This window comes from Ranitomeya imitator, chromosome 1 (genome assembly GCF_032444005.1).
Source record: "Ranitomeya imitator isolate aRanImi1 chromosome 1, aRanImi1.pri, whole genome shotgun sequence".
Lineage (NCBI taxonomy): Eukaryota > Metazoa > Chordata > Amphibia > Anura > Dendrobatidae > Ranitomeya > Ranitomeya imitator.
Window position 1 is genome coordinate 250,014,126 of NC_091282.1, and position 18,537 is coordinate 250,032,662.

General features: G+C 44.7%; 1 protein-coding gene across 1 annotated transcript in view; it reads right to left on the reverse strand.

Annotated features, from left to right (window-relative positions):
• Positions 1-2,571: 2,571 nt before the first annotated feature.
• The window catches only part of RHOF (ras homolog family member F, filopodia associated), an 87,545-nt gene continuing 71,579 nt past the window's right edge, over positions 2,572-18,537 (reverse strand). Inside the window, exon 5 of the mRNA XM_069755489.1 lies at positions 2,572-6,669. Coding sequence (XP_069611590.1) covers positions 6,502-6,669 — 168 coding nt within the window. The 3' untranslated portion in view covers positions 2,572-6,501. The remainder of the gene's footprint in view (positions 6,670-18,537) is intronic.

Consider the following 18,537-nt stretch of genomic DNA (forward strand, 5'->3'; position numbering starts at 1 on the left):
ATTACGGACAGCAGATACTAAATCCTCAATATAATCTGAGGAAAAGAGGTATTTCCTGACCTCAGCTTTAGGTGATACAGGATCTTCCCAGCCCACAGATGAAGTATGGGAGAGGTCTGAATCAGAGTCCGATTCGACCACCTGAATTTTTCTCTTTTTAGCTGGGGAATGTGGTGGCGGAGGTGGAGGAGTAGTAAAAGCTGCTAACGAAGATTGCACCTCCTGTTTTACTAAGGAGCGAATTTCATCCAGCAGAGATGGTTGCTCAGCTTTTACAATCTTGTCAGTACATGGCTGGCAGAGTCTTTTGTCCCAGTTAAGAGGGAATTTAGTAGAACAGACTGGGCACTTCTTTTTAATAGCGGCTTTAGGGGCAGACTTCTCTCCCTGAAATGACAAGGGAGAGGGGAGTGAGGACATTAAACCCCCTATAGGTACTACCTCCCGGATCCTATCCCTGCAAAACACTTACTGTAGCAGGGGTAGCGCTGGGCTCCGCAGATGCAGGGCACAAGGAACCATCCATACTGGGAAAAATAGTCTTACCTCAGTGGTGGTTCAGCAGGGTTTAAGAACGCTGTCCGCACCTGCCTCCAGCAATCAACAGTTCCCCCTCCCCCTCCGGGATCCATGTGAGGGGACGCCATCAGTCCGACACGCCGGCCGGCGAACCCGGAAGAAGCGGCCTCCAGGAGAACGAAGGACCGGAAGTGACGCGCGAGACCGCCGAGCCGGCAATGGAGGGGGAGAACGCCGAGCAGCTCATGGAGGAGCCCGGCGAGGGATCCCAGGCCTGCTTTGCCCTCGTGGGGGCGCGGGAAGGCCGGGAGGGGGTCCCTGAGGCACCTGCATAGCAGGACGACGGGAGCAGCAGGGGAGGAGGCGGAGCGCGACCATCAGCTGCCCGGCTATAACAGGCAGAGCCTGCACAAAGGTACCGCAGTCGCCGGCCACAACAGCACCTGGAGACCTCTCCCTGTCCCATGGGGAACAGGAAAGACACTGGCAGGTGGGAGGTCCTTTTAAACCTCTCTGTGTTTCCTGTTCCCCATTAGGGCAAAGAGACAACCTCCATATGCCGTCGTGGAAGGTGACTAGAGAAAAATAGTAAATGACACCCCCCCCCCCCCTTTGTCACCCCCATAGGTAGGGACAATAAAAAAATTAAGAATTTTTTTTTTTTTCCACTAAGGTTAGAATAGGGGTAGGGGTAGGGTATTGTCAGCCATTTTAACCCTAAAAAACTTCCTAGAAAACACACAGACTCTGCATTGCATAGAAAACTGCATAAAAAAACGCATCAAAAAACGCATCAAAAAACGCACCAAAAAAAGGACCTGCGTTTTCTGCAAAGAGCTGCGGTTTCAGTCCTGAAAAAAAAAGGATGGAAATCAGGAACGTGTGAACATACCCTTACTCAGTCTAGAATTAAACATTGCGAACTGGTTTAGAGCTAATCGTCACATTAATCGCTCCCAGCAAGCCTCCCTCAAATTCACTTCTCCACCTTTGTTATGCCTGCTCCCAGGTATCAGTAGGGGCCATAGCCCTATACGTCTGCTGGCGACAGGCGAAACATGTTGGACTTACAAAAGCATAAGGGATCTTTATACTGAGTATAAATATGTATACCGCTTAGCAAGAACTTCATTAGCAAGGGAATACTTTGTTTTTTTTTTATATGCTAAGAGTTAATTTATGCATTCTATTACTTGTGTAAGGAAATCAGTTGGGTGTTGAAAAGTAATAAAATTGTTACAAACTTTATGTCCACAAGATGTTAAGTAAAACTTTGCTTGTTTATGCAATTGTATGAGGTCCTATATTATGCAGTTCATTTGTAAAACTGCTAAAATCAAAGCCTTTGGGCAACACCATGGTCATATCCAACACCTGCTAGAATACCGGTAGTTTGATCTGTAAGATCGTATCCCTAATTTAGTAGGTGTAATAATATTAGCAAATTCCACTAATTAGAAAAATAGTATTCTCCTGATGGGTTAATATTATTACACCTACTACAGATTGGGATTGAGTCTTGGAGATGGGACTACCCCTTTAATTTGTAAGCCAAAGGAAAGAAAGGCCATCAGCAGTGGAGTGTTATAAGAAGATGTACGGTAAGTGGTTTTCCACCCCATTTTTGTAATGTGGTAGCTGTTCATTTTTATGTTTTCACAAGCTGGATAACTGCTTTTAATACTGTATTTTAGGTCTCCTTCATATGGGACAAAAAGAACTTTTCTTGAATGAGCCCTTAGGATGATATTTGCAAGGGTGCCATTCAAGAGATTGATCTGCTGGAACATTGAGTATGTACTACTCCAACCCTCAACATCAGATTGGGATAGGACATACTCTGAGCTTTTTAAGCCTTGATTTTAAAGAATGGATGGAGGGACAAATAACATGGGTCCAAGTGCTGTCCGATTTAATAAAAAAACTAGATAAAACCCCTGCACACCACTCAGACATTTCATACAGATGTGGGCGAGCATGTGGTTTTTTTTTTTTTCTGCCAGTAATTAGTCTCCAAGTACACGAAGGAAAACACAACAGTAGTCAAAGACATATTGGCTTGGGCATCATGAAACGGCCAATTTATTAGTTGTGGTAAGCTGTAGAACAGTCATTACAGAATGGGAATATGTGCAAGTTTCTGGAAAGTTAACAGGTGATGAATCAATTTAAAGGTGTTGTCCAGGCTTGATGACATTAATGACCCATCCTTAGTATATCAGCAGAGACGGACATATAGTGGATGCGGCTGCACCAAGGCCCAGAGGGAAGGGGGTCCCTCAACTAGAAAAGGGCCACAAGCTCTACATTAAATATTATATTTGTCCGAGGGTCTGAATAGCTCATCAGGATGCTGCTGAAGATCCAGATGGACCTTGGAACCTGGTCATAAGGTCCCCTGGCCCTGGGAGAAGATGGCTGGGCTCACTGCTCTGGAGTGGATGGAGGCTGAAGCTAATGATGAAAACAGGCGTCCAGGAGAGGAAGGTATGGACAGCAGAAGAGCTAAGGGGACAACAGGAAGAGTGAGACTGTAGAGCTCCCACATCCAGTCCAGAGCTCCTGGCCACAAAAGACAGTAGGAGAGGCCACAACTTCCAGGGGTCTTCTACAATGTATGATGAAACTGAGGTAATTCTACTGGGTGAAAATATATATATATAATTATATATAATATATAGTGCATGTGTAAATATAAAATTGTAAAGTGCTGTGGAATACATTGGCGCAATAAAAAAAGTTATATAGATACTATGCACACCAATAAGTGGGCCTGTGTGTGATATATATATATATACAGTATGTGCTTTTATATCTGGTAGGTTTGTGACTGACTTGTTTGTGATGTAGTTTGTTCAGTGATTATTGTGTGTTTGTGCCCATTGTTTGTCCTGCACTCGTGCTGTGTCCACTGTACCACTGTGATGTGTGTGTGTAATGTGTGTGTATAACAAACTGAATGTGTGCGCGGCCCCGACATGTGGACTTAGTACTTCTATGACATGACTTGTTTTGGTGTCAAATGTTACTTAAAAGGGGTTTCCCGTTTTAAATTCTTTTAATGCCCTAAAGCATTAAAAACAAAAAAGGGAAAAACAGAATCAGCGATACTCATCCTACTTGGGGCCAGCAAGTCCTCTTTCCTACTGCACTTGTCTTTGATTTCAGGCTGCAGCCGTTATTAAAACACGCGATTACTGGGGCTAATCAGTGAACTCAGCAGTCATGTCAAGGTGGACGGCACAAACTGCTGAGCACTAAGATTGGCTAAAGTGGTCACGTGTGACATTACCACTGCAGCCTGTATCCATAGATGGAACAGTAGCAGAGATATCACAGGACCAGGCGAAAAGGAGTAACTTTAAATTTAATTATTTTTTCCCTAGCGCAAGCTGACTTGCAGAAAAAAAAAATTAAGACCACTTTAAGAGGGGAGGGTGCACCCATACACAGGGGCTCTTTGCACTCAGTGTCCGCCCCTGGATATCCGTGCGAGTCCAGTGGACAGCACTATCCTTGATTAATGGTTTTCAGAACAATCAAGTGAATAGAATTTGCGCTGTAGTTCTCACCAACAGCCAATACACAGTGTACGGAATAGTGCTGTTTGGGCTCCATTCGCTGTTTATATCCAGGTGGAGCTGAAAAAAAATGTTATCTAAAGAATAAAGTCATCAATATTATAAGCCAGCACAACCCCTTTAATGACTAATGGAAGCTTTAACCTAGCCTCCTCATTCAGAAAAATATTATATTTTCAGTGCAGAATGTTATTGTGTTTCTTGCACTATGCTTCAGCATCAAACATTGCAGTTTTACGCCATTAACAGCAACATGGACAGGGAGAGGCTACACCCACCCATCAAATACATGAAAAAAAAACTATGCCACTTTAGTGGCCAGAAATGTATTCTAGTCCATGATTTGAGTGCTTTTCTGGTAGAGGCATACGCCAGTTAAGAGATGTGCCCAATTCACTAAATTGCATGCGTCTCCAGCAAGCCTGTTCATTAAAGGGAACTTGTCCCCAGTTTTGTTCTGTGTCGACTAAAATTTACCTTAATCAGCGGCTGTGCTGCAGTCCATCATTAGTTATATAACCCCCCCCCTCAAAAAAAAAAAACCTTTTGAACTTCTCCCGCACTGTACAGCAATTCTGTCAGTCCAGTGGGTGTGGTTTCTGTAGTCTCCATCCGTCCTTCTGGCTTCTCTATCCCTCCTCCTGCAGTAACGGACGTGGATTATTCCTACATTATCCCCATAGACAAACACGCTTGCGCACTATGCCCTGCTCCATTGTGGGCAGAGCCTAAATCATAACAGTGCATGCACACTTCTGTTTTTGGCTTTGACCACAATAGGGCAGAGCATAGTGCGCAGGCGTGAGATTTCTCCCGGCTATATGGAGGACGCAGGAGGCGGCCATCAGCAGCCGCCAAGAGGGATGGAGACCGCAGAAAACACACCCATTGTACTGGACCAACGGGATTAACATACAGCGTGGGAGAAGTGCAAAAGGTTTTTGGGGGTATATTCCCCCCCAGTCAGAGGGTTATATGACCATTGATGGACTGCAGCACAGGCGATGATTAAGGTAATCGTTTTAGTTGACACAGGTGACAGGTTCCCTTTAAAACTGATGTGACTTTTTTTTTCCCCTCAAGTACAATTATTTTGCACATGTATTGGAATAACCAACAACATTCTTGGATCTTAAGGGAACGTTTGATAAATAATAAATTTATACTTCATACAAAATTATAAGACATTTCTTCTATAAAACAATTTTCACATTTTGGCTTCTTTCAGATTCATGCTTTCTACCTTCTGTAAATTCACATGTACATCATCATCTATAGACTTCATCATTTTTGCACACACATTAGATGCTTCAATACAAAAATGAGTCAGATGAGGACAGGGTAAGCGGCAATATTGCCTATTGTGAATCCTATGTTATCAGCCGGCATTGTAATCCTGACTCTGCAGAGTAGAAGCCTGCGGAAAACTCTTTTGAAAGGACAAAGTATGAACCCCATTGGCCAGAGAGAAAATTGCAAGATTACTAATTTAGCTTTCATGTGGTTTTTTTTTCTAATTTTAAATAAAAATCATTTTTTAAACAACTTGATGCCTTCACAAATGTAAACTATATTTTTCTGGGAGTTGTGGTACACCCATCAAACCATACATACGAATGTCCTATGGCAAGGACAACATTGACAGTCATGGAATTGATGTGTGATGGTCGCTATGGTTACAGAAGCCCTCAAATCTATCAAAGTTTTTATCCTCTTAATATATTGCAATCATATTATATAGCACCGTGTACTTACAATTGCTCGCCTTGCCCTTTTCCCCAGCTAATTCATCTCTTTTCTCTGCTGTATGTAGAAACGGGAAGTATTCACCTCTTCAAATCCAGACTCAGCTGTTGCCTCCTCCACCCAGTCAAGACTTTTGCAGTGACCCTTGACTTGTGAAGAGAAAATTGACCCTGTTTCTACATAGAGCTTAGAAAGATCCAGATCGTCAATTTTTTTATCATGTGATGTCATAATTCTTGTTTTCCCATTATGTTTAAGTGTGTAGAAAGACAAAATGAGCAATTTTAAGTACACAGTGCTATACAATATATTAAGAGGATAAAAATGTTGATGGGAGGAGTATTTCTTTAAAGATCTGCTTGCCCCACTTTCTCTGTTGCCCATCAGTATGCAAGTTAAATAGACGGAGAGCACAGACATTGTTCTCAGTTTCTGCAGTCATTGCTACCAAGAAACTTGGCAAAATTTAAAAAAAAACCTAAAACAGACAGAGTTAATTGACGCCACATACCGTACCTGGATTTGGTATCATCATAGTACAATTAAAATAAAATCTATTTACAATAAAACAGTCCAGGTCCATTACAAATTGCAGTCTGAGAAGTGTCACAATGTGGCAGATATGAGTAGATTAGAAGTTCATCTCAATGTACACCTAAAGAAGCTGGCAACTTTTGCTCTTCCTCCTCATCTTCTGTTCTCTTTTCATGCTGTCAAGAGCAATCAATGTGGCTTCTCGAAAAACATTTTCAACATTCTCCTGAAACTTTGCTGAACACTCGAGGTACTCTTGGGCTTGTATACTTTTACATGTTGCTTCACCCTTTAAGAAATAAAATTAATATCATCATTCTCTCATTAGTGTAGAATAGTAACAGATTATACAATAATATATAATTATATACAAATTATACATTAAAAAGCCTCCCTAGGCTGGTGTCCACAGTCCAGGACACAATCCTTTCTCTGCCCTTATTCACACAGTGGGGTCAACTCTGACACATGGTAAGGTTTATAATATTAGACAGTGTAGGACCATCCCAAACCTGGTCACCTTGCCAACAGGGAGAAGGCTTTTATTCTATTTTTGACCAAAATTAATGTTACTTATAACCCCGTGTTATTTAAATGTATCTTTCCTTTTTAATTAATCAGTTACAGCAGGGATTATGTTCACTTTTGCTCCTTGCAAAGGGTGTGTGTGTGTGTGTGTGTGTGTGTGTGTGTGTGTGTGTGTGTGTGTGTGTGTGTGTGTGTGTGTGTGTGTGTGTGTGTGTGTGTGTGTGTGTGTGTGCATAAGAAATATACATATATACATACACATACATACAAAGAGAAAAAAGCCAACCAGCACTCCTAATGTGAACGCGTGCAAGCTGCATCATAGATAAAGAAAAACACAGCAGCACATGTATCTAGGCCATGTGAAAACACAAATATTCAATATGAATTACACTTCTCAAAAATATTTTTCATAAACAATTAAAAAAAAATTTTTTTTTCATAAAACTTAGGCTACGTTCACATTAGCGTTGCGCGCCGGTGCGTCGGCGACGCAACGGCGACGCACCAAAAACGCGCGCAAAAACGCTGCGTTTTGCGACGCGTGCGTCGTTTTTTGACGAAAATCGGACGCACGAAAAATGCAACTTGTTGCATTTTCGTGCGTCCGACGCTAGCGTCGAAAACGACGCACATGTCGAAAAACGCAAACAAAAAAACGCACGCGTCCCCTATGTTAAACATAGGGGCGCGTCGCCGCTGCGTCGCCGACGCAACAGCGACGCACATTAGCGTAACGCTAATGTGAACGTAGCCTAAGTTATAGATGAAATGAAGATTCTTAGCGCGTGGGCTGTGTTATATATTACGCAGCCAGTATTATATACTGCGTGGGCTGTGTAATATACCACGTGGCTGCTATATACTACCTGGCCAGTGTTTTTTTTTTTCTCTCTATTTGATGTATGGATGCGGCTGCATCCCGACTGATCGTGCACTCCTCCCATTGACCTTACAGGTGGTGGTAATCTACTCTACCTGCCCATAAATTGTAGGTTTAGCCCGAAGTGACATGTTTTGTCCAGAGTTGTAGGCTGGTGGCCCAAAAGTGGCATGTGTGGTAGTGTAGGACCCATCAGAGGGAGATCACCTTACCGAGGTTGATGGGCACACATGAATTGGCCAATTTATGTGCTAAGAATCTTCATTTCATCTATAACTAAGTTTTATGAAAAAAAAAATTTTGAAAATGTTTTTATGAAAAATATTTTTGAGAAGTATAATTCATATTGAATATTTGTCTATGTTTTCACATGGCCTAGATACATGTGCTGCTGTGTTTTTCTTTATCTATGATGCAGCTTGCACGCGTTCACATTAGGAGTGCTGGTTGGTTTTTTTCTCTCTCTGTGTATGTGTGTGTATATATTTTATAACGCTGGGAGCGTCACTCTGTCCGAAGCCTTTATAGACTGCGCAGGTGCGACGCTCCTAGCGTTACAGTATAGCCAGTGTCAGAAAAAAAAATGGCGCCGGAAAGCGCGGACTGCCGGGAGCAGGGGGACATTTATGATCCGTAACCCGGACATGGTGACACCGTGGACATAATTGCGCCCTGATGATGCTGTGGCAGTTCATGCCACAGCAATTTGTTACTTACGCCACCTGATTCCTTTCCGCCGCTATTTTCTTGGTCCTGCTGCCAGAATCGGCGCTTGCGCAGTACGCGCTTTCCGGCGCCATTTTCTTGAAGGCACACTGCAGTCAAATGGCGCCGGAAAGCGCGGACTGCGCAGTGTGTCTTCAAGAAAATGGCGCCGGAAAGCACAGACTGCGCAGGGGCCGATTCCGGCAGCAGGAGGATCAAGAAAATGGCGGCGGAAAGGAATCAGGTAGCGTGTGCACAGGATCCGCACATGACAGAACGGGGGTGCAGGATGGAAGCAGCACATGACAGGATGGGGGCGCAGGAAGGGAGCAGCAAATGACAGAATGGGGGCGCAGGATGGGAGCAGCACATGTCAGAATGGGGGCGCAGGATGGGAGCAGCACATGTCAGAATGGGGACGCAGGATGGGAGCAGCACATGACAGGATGGGGGCGCAGGATGGGAGCAGCACATGACAGGATGGGGGCGCAGGATGGGAGCAGCACATGACAGGATGGGGGCGCAGGATGGGAGCAGCACATGACAGGATGGGGGCGCAGGATGGAGCAACACATGACAGGATGGGGGCGCAGGATGGAGCAGCACATGACAGGATGGGGACGCAGGATGGAGCAGCTCATGACAGGATGGGGACGCAGGATGGAGCAGCACTTACCAGGATGGGGACGCAGGATGGAGCAGCACATACCAGGATGGAGACCATATACCAATATAAATGCTCGTCACCGGGGCGTAGAACGGGTTCAATAGCTAGTAATGCTATGTTGGTATATGTGGGTTGTGTTCGGCGGTGGAACGGACATTGCAGTTTGATAAATGTGGACGGGAGAGTAGTGGGAGTTGGAGTATTGAGCTTGTATTGTTAGGCTGTAAAAACACCCTCCTAGATCTCAAATAGAGAGGGAGAGTGAATTCTTATCAGCTTAAAAGTTGTGGGAGACAAACAGTTTTTCGGGAGGGGGATGGAATGGAATGATGGGAGTTATTTCAGTTGGAAGGTTAGGACGGTGGGTAGAGGCGGGAAGGTGGGGAGGCGGGGGGGGAATCGAGACCTCTTTTTTAATGATTCAAACGTTTGGTATTGTGATATATCATGGGTGGTAGAATTAAAATTCTAAGCTGGAACGCTAGGGGTCTCGCCAATGTCTCAAAGCGGGACGCAATTCTACAATATCTGTTGAAGCTGAGGCCCTCAGTGATTTGCCTTCAAGAAACATACCTGGTAGAAGACAAAGTAGCTATGTTACAAAAAAGATGGGTGAGGAAGGATTATCACTCAACGTACTCCGCCTATGCTAGGGGAGTGTCGGTATTAATCCACACTTCTCCATATGAAGAAGTGGAGGTTATAATAGACAAAGACGGGCAATACGTGTTTATTGTATGCAAGATATTGAATAGATTATTATGTACAGTGTCTTTATATATCCCTCCACCGTTTTCGTGAAAAAAGATAGAGGAAATTCTGGACATATCGGGGAAATGGACTAGGGTGCCGTTGCATATATGGCGCGTGCGTATGTATGTATGTATGTATGTATGTATGTATGTATGTATGTATGTATGTATGTATGTATGTATGTATGTATGTATGTATATATATATATATATATATATATATATATGTGTGTGTGTGTGTGTGTGTGTGTGTGTGTGTGTGTGTGTGTGTGTGTGTGTGTGTGTGTGTGTGTGTGTGTGTATGTATGTATGTATGTATGTATGTATGTATGTATGTATGTATGTATATATATATATATATATATATATATATATATATATATATATATATATACACACACACACATATACATATATATATAAATTTGGCGAAAATTTTGAAAATTTCGCAATTTTCACATTTTGAATTTTTATTCTGTTAAACCAGAGAGTTATGTGACACAAAATAGTTAATAAATAACATTTCCCACATGTCTACTTTACATCAGCACAATTTTGGAAACAATTTTTTTTTTGCTAGGAAGTTGTAAGGGTTAAAATTTGACCAGCGATTTCTCATTTTTATAACAAAATTTACAAAACCATTTTTTTAGGGACCACCTCAAATTTGAAGTCAGTTTGAGGGGTCTATATGGCTGAAAATACCCAAAAGTGACACCATTCTAAAAACTGCACCCCTCAAGGTGCTCAAAACCACATTCAAGAAGTCTATTAACCCTTCAGGTGCTTCACAGCAGCAGAAGCAACATGGAAGGAAAAAATGAACATTTAACTTTTTAGTCACAAAAATGATTTGTAGCAACAATTTTTTTTTATTTTCCCAATGGTAAAAGGAGAAACTGAACCACGAAAGTTGTTGTCCAATTTGTCCTGAGTATGCCGATACCTCATATGTGGGGGTAAAACACTGTTTGGGCGCACGGCAGGGCTTGGAAGGGAAGGAGCATTTGACTTTTTGAATGAAAAATTGGCTCAACTCTTTAGCGGACACCATGTCACGTTTGGAGAGCCCCCATGTGCCTAAAAATTGGAGCTCCCCCACAAGTGACCCCATTTTCGAAACTAGACGCCACAAGGAACTTATCTAGATGCATAGTGAGCACTTTAAACCCCCAGGTGCTTTACTAATTGATCCGTAAAAATTAAAAAGTACTTTTTTTTTTTTTTTCACAAAAAAATTATTTTAGCCTCAATTTTTTCATTTTCACATGGGCAACAGGATAAAATGGATCCTAAAATTTGTTGGGCAATTTCTCCTGAGTACACCGATACCTCACATGTGGGGGTAAACCACTGTTTGGGCACATGGTAAGGCTCGGAAGGGAAGGCACGTCATTTGGCTTTCTAAATGGAAAATTAGCTCCAATCATTGGCGGACACCATCTCACGTTTGGAGAGCCCCTGCATGCCTAAACATTGGAGATCCCCCACAAATGACCCCATTTTGGAAACTAGACCCCCAAAGGAACTAATCTAGATGTGTGGTGAGCACTTTGAACCCCCAACTGCTTCACAGAAGTTTATAACGCAGAGCAGTGAAAATAAAAAATAAAAAAAGGTCTTTTCTCAAAAATGATTTTTTAGCCCGCAATTTATTTTCCCAAGGGTAACAGGAGAAATTTGACCCCAAAAGTTGTTGTCCAGTTTCTCCTGAGTACGCCGATACCCCATATGTGGGGGTAAACCACTGTTTGGGCACAGGTCGGGGCTCAGAAAGGAAGTAGTGACTTTTGAAATGCTGACTTTGATGGAATGCTCTGCGGGTGTCACGTTGCGTTTGCAGAGCCCCTGGTGTGCCTAAACAGTAGAAACCCCCCACAAGTGACACCCTTTTGGAAACTAGACCCCCGAAAGAACTTATCTAGATATGTGGTGAGAACTTTGAACCCCCAAGTGCTTCACAGACGTTTACAACGCAGAGCCGTGAAAATAAAAAATCATTTTTCTTTCCTCAAAAATGATGTTTTAGCAAGCAATTTTTTATTTTCACAAGGGTAACAGGAGAAATTAGACCCCAGTAATTGTTGCGCAGTTTGTCCTGAGTATACTGGTACCCCATATGTTCGGGTAAACCACTGTTTGGGCACACGTCGGGGCTCGGAAGTGATGGAGCACCATTTGACTTTTTGAATACAAGATTGGCTGGAATCAATGGTGGCGCCATGTTGCGTTTGGAGACCCCTGATGTGCCTAAACAGTGGAAACCCCTCAATTCTACCTCCAACACTAACCCCAACACACCCCTAACCCTAATCCCAACTGTAGCCATAACCCTAATCACAACCCTAACCACAACCCTAATTCCAACCCTAAGGCTATGTGCCCACGTTGCGGATTCGTGTGAGATTTTTCCACACCATTTTTGAAAAATCCGTGGGTAAAAGGCACTGCGTTTAACCTGCGGATGTACCGCGTATTTCCAGTGTTTTTTGTGTGGATTTCACCTGCGGATTCCTATTGAGGAACAGGTGTAAAACGCTGCGGAATCCGCACAAAGAATTGACATGCTGCGGAAAATACAACACAGCGTTCCCGTGCGGTATTTTCCGCACCATGGGCACAGCGGATTTGGTTTTCCATAGGTTTACTTGGTACTGTAAAACTGATGGAGAACTGCTACGAATCCGCAGCGGCCAATCCGCTGCGGATCCGCAGCCAAATCCGCACCGAGTGCACATACCTTTAGAATTAGGCTATGTGCACACTCTGCGGAAAACGCTGCGGATCCGCAGCAGTTTCCCATGAGTTTACAGTTCAATGTAAACCTATGGGAAACAAAAATCGCTGTACACATGCTTCAGAAAAACTGCACGGAAACGCAGCGGTTTACATTCCGCAGCATGTCACTTTCTGCGGATTCCGCAGCGGTTTTACAACTGCTCCAATAGAAAATTGCAGTTGTAAAACCGCAGTGAAATGCGCAGAAAAACCGCGGTAAATCCGCCATAAATCCGCAGCGGTTTAGCACTGCGGATTTATCAAATCCGCTGCGGAAAAATCCGCAGAGGACCAGAATACGTGTGCACATACCGAAACCCTAACCCTAACCCTATTCTAACCTTAGTGGAAAAATTATATATATTTATTTTATTATTGTCCCTACCTATGGGGGTGACAAATGGGGGGGGGGGGGGGTCATTTACAAATTTTTTTTATTTTGACCACCGTGAGGTTATATCTCAGTGATCAAAATGCACTTTGGAACGAATCTGCCGGCCGGCAGATTCGGCGGGCGCACTGCGCATGCGCCCGCCATTTCGGAAGATGGCGGCGCCCATGGAGAAGACGGATGGACCCCGGGAGGATCGGTAAGTATGATGGGGTGGGGGGGAGCACGCGGGGGGGTGGATCGGAGCACACGGGGGGTGGATCGGAGCACGGGGGGGTGGATCGGAGCACGGGGGGGTGGATCGGAGCACGGGGGGGTGGATCGGAGCACGGGGGTGGATCGGAGCACAGGGGGGTGGATCGGAGCACGGGGGGGTGGATCGGAGCACGGGGGGAGCGGACAAGAGCACGGGGGGAGCGGACAAGAGCACGGGGGGAGCGGAGCACAGGACGGAGGGGTGTCGGAGCAGTGTACCGGACAGATCGGTGGCTTGGGGGGGGGGGGGGCGATCGGTGTGGTGGGGGGGGGGGGGGGGGTATAGACCAGTGTTTCCAGCCATGGCCGATGATACTGCAGCATCGGCCATGGCTGGATTGTAATATTTCACCAGTTATAATAGGTGAAATATTACAAATCGCTCTGATTGGCTGTTGAAAGTGAAACTGCCAATCAGAGGGATCGTAGCCACGGGGGGGGGGGTGATCTCCCTCTGATGGGTCCTACACTACCATACATGCCACTTTTGGGCCACCAGCCTACAACTCTGGACAAAACATGTCACTTCGGGCTAAACCTACAATTTATGGGCAGGTAGAGTAGATTACAACCACCTGTAAGGTCAATGGGAGGAGCGCACGATCAGTGGGGATGCAGCCGCATCCATACATCAAATAGAGAAGAAAAAAAAAAAACACTGGCCAGGTAGTATAGCGCAGCCACGTGGTATATTACACAGCCCACGCAGTGTATATAACACTGGCCGCGTAATATATAACAGCCCACGCGCTAAGAATCTTCATTTCATCTATAACTAAGTTTTATGAAAAAAAATTTTGAAAAATTGTTTATGAAAAATATTTTTGAGAAGTATAATTCATATTGAATATTTGTCTGTTTTCACATGGCCTAGATTCGTGTGTGTGTGTAATATATATATATATATATATATATATATATATATATATATATATATATATATATATATATATATATATATACACACACACACATATATATACACACATATATATACACACACACACACACACACACACACACACGCGCGCGCTGGGAGCGTCACTCTGTCCGAAGCCTTTATAGACTGCGCCGGCCCAGTCTGGACCCACACAGAGTGACGCAGCCCAGGAGATCGCGGTATGCGTAAGCACTGAACGCACACCGCGATCTCCAACGGAGAAGCAGGGACGTGCCAGGAGGGCGAGTATGCTATATTCACCTGTCCCGTTCCAGCGCTGCGTGCCGCTCCGTCTTCCGGGTCCTCTGCCTCTGACGTTCAGTTCAGAGGGTGCGATGACGCGCTTAATGCGCACCGCCCTCTGACTGAACAGTCACAGCCAGAGGACCCGGAAGAGGGAGTGGCATGCAGCGCTCGAACGGAACAGGTGACTATAGCAAGTGTCGGGGGCCTGAGCTAGCGGCGACTCCAGCACCTGACTCCCACAGCGCGCCGGTGTCCCCGCCTGCTCAGGCCCCTGGCACTCGGCGCCCAGCGACGATAGGTGAGCAAATATATATATATATATATATATATATATATATATATATATATATATATATATATATATATATATATATATATCGCAGCAGCATACGGGGCATATAATACTATGGAGCATCTTCTGGGGGCCATAAACCTTTATGGAGCAGCATACTGGGCATATACTATGGAGCATCTTATGGTGGCCATAAACCTTTATGGAGCAGCGTATGGGGCATATGGATGGGAGCAGCAAATTACAGAATGGTGGCGCAGGATGGGAGCAGCACATGACAGAATAGGGCAGCACATGACAGAACGGGGGTGCAGGATGGGAGCAGCACATGACAGAACTGGGGCGTAGCATGGGAGCAGTACATGACACATATATACATACAGTCATGGCCAAAAGTACTGACACCCCTGCAATTCTGTCAGATAATATACCGTATTTTTCGGACTAAAAGACGCACTTTTTCCCCCCCCAAAAAAGGGGGGAAAATGGGGGGTGCGTCTAATAGTCGCAATGCAGGCTTACCTAGGTGGCAGAGGTGCGGTTGCGGGGGTGTGGCGGCAGAGGAGGCGCAGTAAGCGGGGTCCCTTTCCCCGGTATGGTGATGCAGCAGGCCCGGTATGCAGCAGAGCCGGGTGAATCTTCTTGTTATCGGTGGGCGCGGCCATTTTCCGGAGGCCGCGCGTGCGCAGATGGAGCGCTCTGCTTCCCGGGGCTTTAGGAAAATGGCCTCCGCGATCTCCATCTGCGCATGCGCGGCCTCCCGCGGTTATTTTCCTGAAGCCCCGGGAGCAGAGCGCTTCATCTGCACACGTGCGGCCTCAGGAAGATGGCCGCGCCCACCGATAACAAGAGGATTCACCCGGCTCTACTGCATACCGGGCCTGCTGCATCACCATACCGGGGAAAGGGACCCCGCTTACTGCGCCTCCTCTGCCGCCACACCCCCGCCACCGCACCTCTGCCACCTAGGTAAGCCTGCATGGTAAGCCAGGGACCCCTCTCACGCCATACCTCTCACTGCACCTCCTCATCCCAGCACCTCCTCATCCCAGCACCTCCTCATCCCAGCACCTCCTCATCCCAGCACCTCCTCATCCCAGCACCTCCTCATCCCAGCACCTCCTCATCCCAGCATCAGCCCACCTCTGCCGACACCTTGCCTCCTGTGACCCTGCTCTGCCACCGCCATCCCTCAGGTAAGATACTGTAAATTCGGACAATAAGACGGACCCCCATCTTATAAAAAAATCTTTTTTTCTGCAATTTTCACCCCAAATTTGGGGTGCGTCTTATGGTCCGGTGCGTCTTATAGTCCGAAAAATACGGTAATACTCAGTTTCTTCCTGAAAATGATTGGAAACACAAATTATTTGGTATTATTATCTTCATTTAATTTGTCTTAAATGAAAAAACACAAAAATAATTGTCCTAAAGCCAAATTGGATATAATTCCACACCATACATAAAAAAGGGGGTGGACAAAAGTATTGGCACTGTTCGAAAAATCATCGGATGCTTCTCTAATTTGTGTAATTAACAGCACCTGTAACTTACCTGTGGCACCTAACAGGTGTTGGCAATAACTAAATCACACTTGCAGCCAGTTGACATGGATTAAAGTGGACTCAACCTCTGTCCTGTCTCCTTGTGTGTACCACATTGAGCATGGAGAAAAGAAAGAAGACCAAAGAACTGTCTGAGGACTTGAGAAACCAAATTGTGAGGAAGCATGAGCAATCTCAAGCCTACAAGTCCATTTCCAAAGATCTGAATGTTCCTGTGTCTACCATGTGGAGTGTCATCAAGAAGTTTAAAGCCCATGGCACTGTGGCTATCCACCCTAGATGTGGACGGAAAAGGAAAATTGACAGGAGATTTCAATGCAAGATTGTGCGGATGTTGGATAAAGAACCTCGACTAACATCCAAACAAGTTCAAGCTGCCCTGCGGTCTGAGGGTACAACAGTGTCAACCCGTACTATCCGTTGGCGTCTGAATGAAAAGGGACTGTATGGTAGGACACCCAGGAAGACCCCACTTCTTACCCCAAGACATAAAAAAGCCAGGCTGGAGTTTGCCAAAACTTCCCTGAGAAAGCCTAAAATGTTTTGGAAGAATGTTCTCTGGTCAGATGAGACAAAAGTAGAGCTTTTTGGGCAAAGGCATCAACATAGAGTTTACAGGAGAAAAAAGGCATTCAAAGGAAAGAACACGGTCCCTACAGTCAAACATGGCAGAGGTTCCCTGATGTTTTGGGGTTCCTTTGCTGCCTCTGGCACTGGACTGCTTGACCGTGTGCATGGCATTATGAAGTCTTAAGACTACCAACAAATTTTGCAGCATAATGTAGGGCCCAGTGTGAGAAGGCTGGGTCTCCCTCAGAGGTCATGGGTCTTCCAACAGGACAATCACCCAAAACACACTTCAAAAAGCACTAGAAAATGGTTTGAGAGAAAGCACTGGAGACGTCTAAGGTGGCCAGCAATGAGTCCAGAACTGAATCCCATAGAACACCATAGAACACCTGTGGAGAGATCTAAAAATGGCAGTTTGGAGAAGGCACCCTTCAAATATCAGGGACCTGGAGCAGTTTGCCAAAGAAGAATGGTCTAAAATTCCAGCAGAGCATTGTAAGAAACTCATTTATGGTTACCGGAAGCGGTTGGTCGCAGTTATTTTGGCTAAAGGTTGTGCAACCAAGTATTAGGCTGAGGGTGCCAATACTTTTGCCTGGCCCATTTTTGGAGTTTTATGTGAAATGATCAATGTTTTGCTTTTTGCTTCATTCTCTTTTGTGTTTTTTCATTTAAAACAAATTAAATGAAGATAATAATACCAAAGAATTTGTGTTTGCAATCATTTTCAGGAAGAAACTGAGTATTATCTGACAGAATTGCAGGGGTGTCAATACTTTTGGCCATGACTCTATACATATACACACACATACAGTCAGTCATGGCCAAAAGTATTCACCTCTCCTTGTTCCTCTGCAGTTACGCCCAGGTCAGAGGGCGTGATGATGTGGTTAGTGCGCGCTTTCTGCCTGAACGTCAGTGCAGAGGACACGGAAGACACAGCGGCGCCGGAATGACGACCGGTGAGTATTTCAAGTGCCGGGGGCCTGAGCGACGACAGGTGAGCATTTTTTTTTTTTTTTTTTTAATCGCAGCAACAGCATAAGGGGCAAATATCTCTATGGAGCATCTTATAGGGCCATATTCAACATTTGTGCAGCATTATCTTGGGCAAATGTCTATGGAGCACCTTATGGGGCCATTATTAACCTTTATGCAGGATTTTAAAGGGGCATATTTTAATATGGAGCATCTTATGGGGCCATCATAAACTTTATGGAGCATTATATGGGGCTCCTGATTCAATATGGATATTCAAAAACACTTAACCTACTGATGTCTCAATTTTACTTTTATTGGTATCCATTTTTACTTTTGACATTTACCGCTAGCTGCTGCATTTTCCACCCTAGGCTTATACTCGAGTCATTAAGTTTTCCCAGTTTTTTTGTGGCAATATTAGGGGGGAGGGGGGTCAGCTTATACTCAGGTCGGCTTATACTCGAGTATATACGATTTATTTATGCGTGTTCTGGATTAGCACCTGATCTGCCCAGTGTCTGCACATTTAGATACAAAAAGTGAGCACTGAGCAATAATTCATAGTTCAGCTTGACCAAGTATTTCACCATCACAAATGCATGCA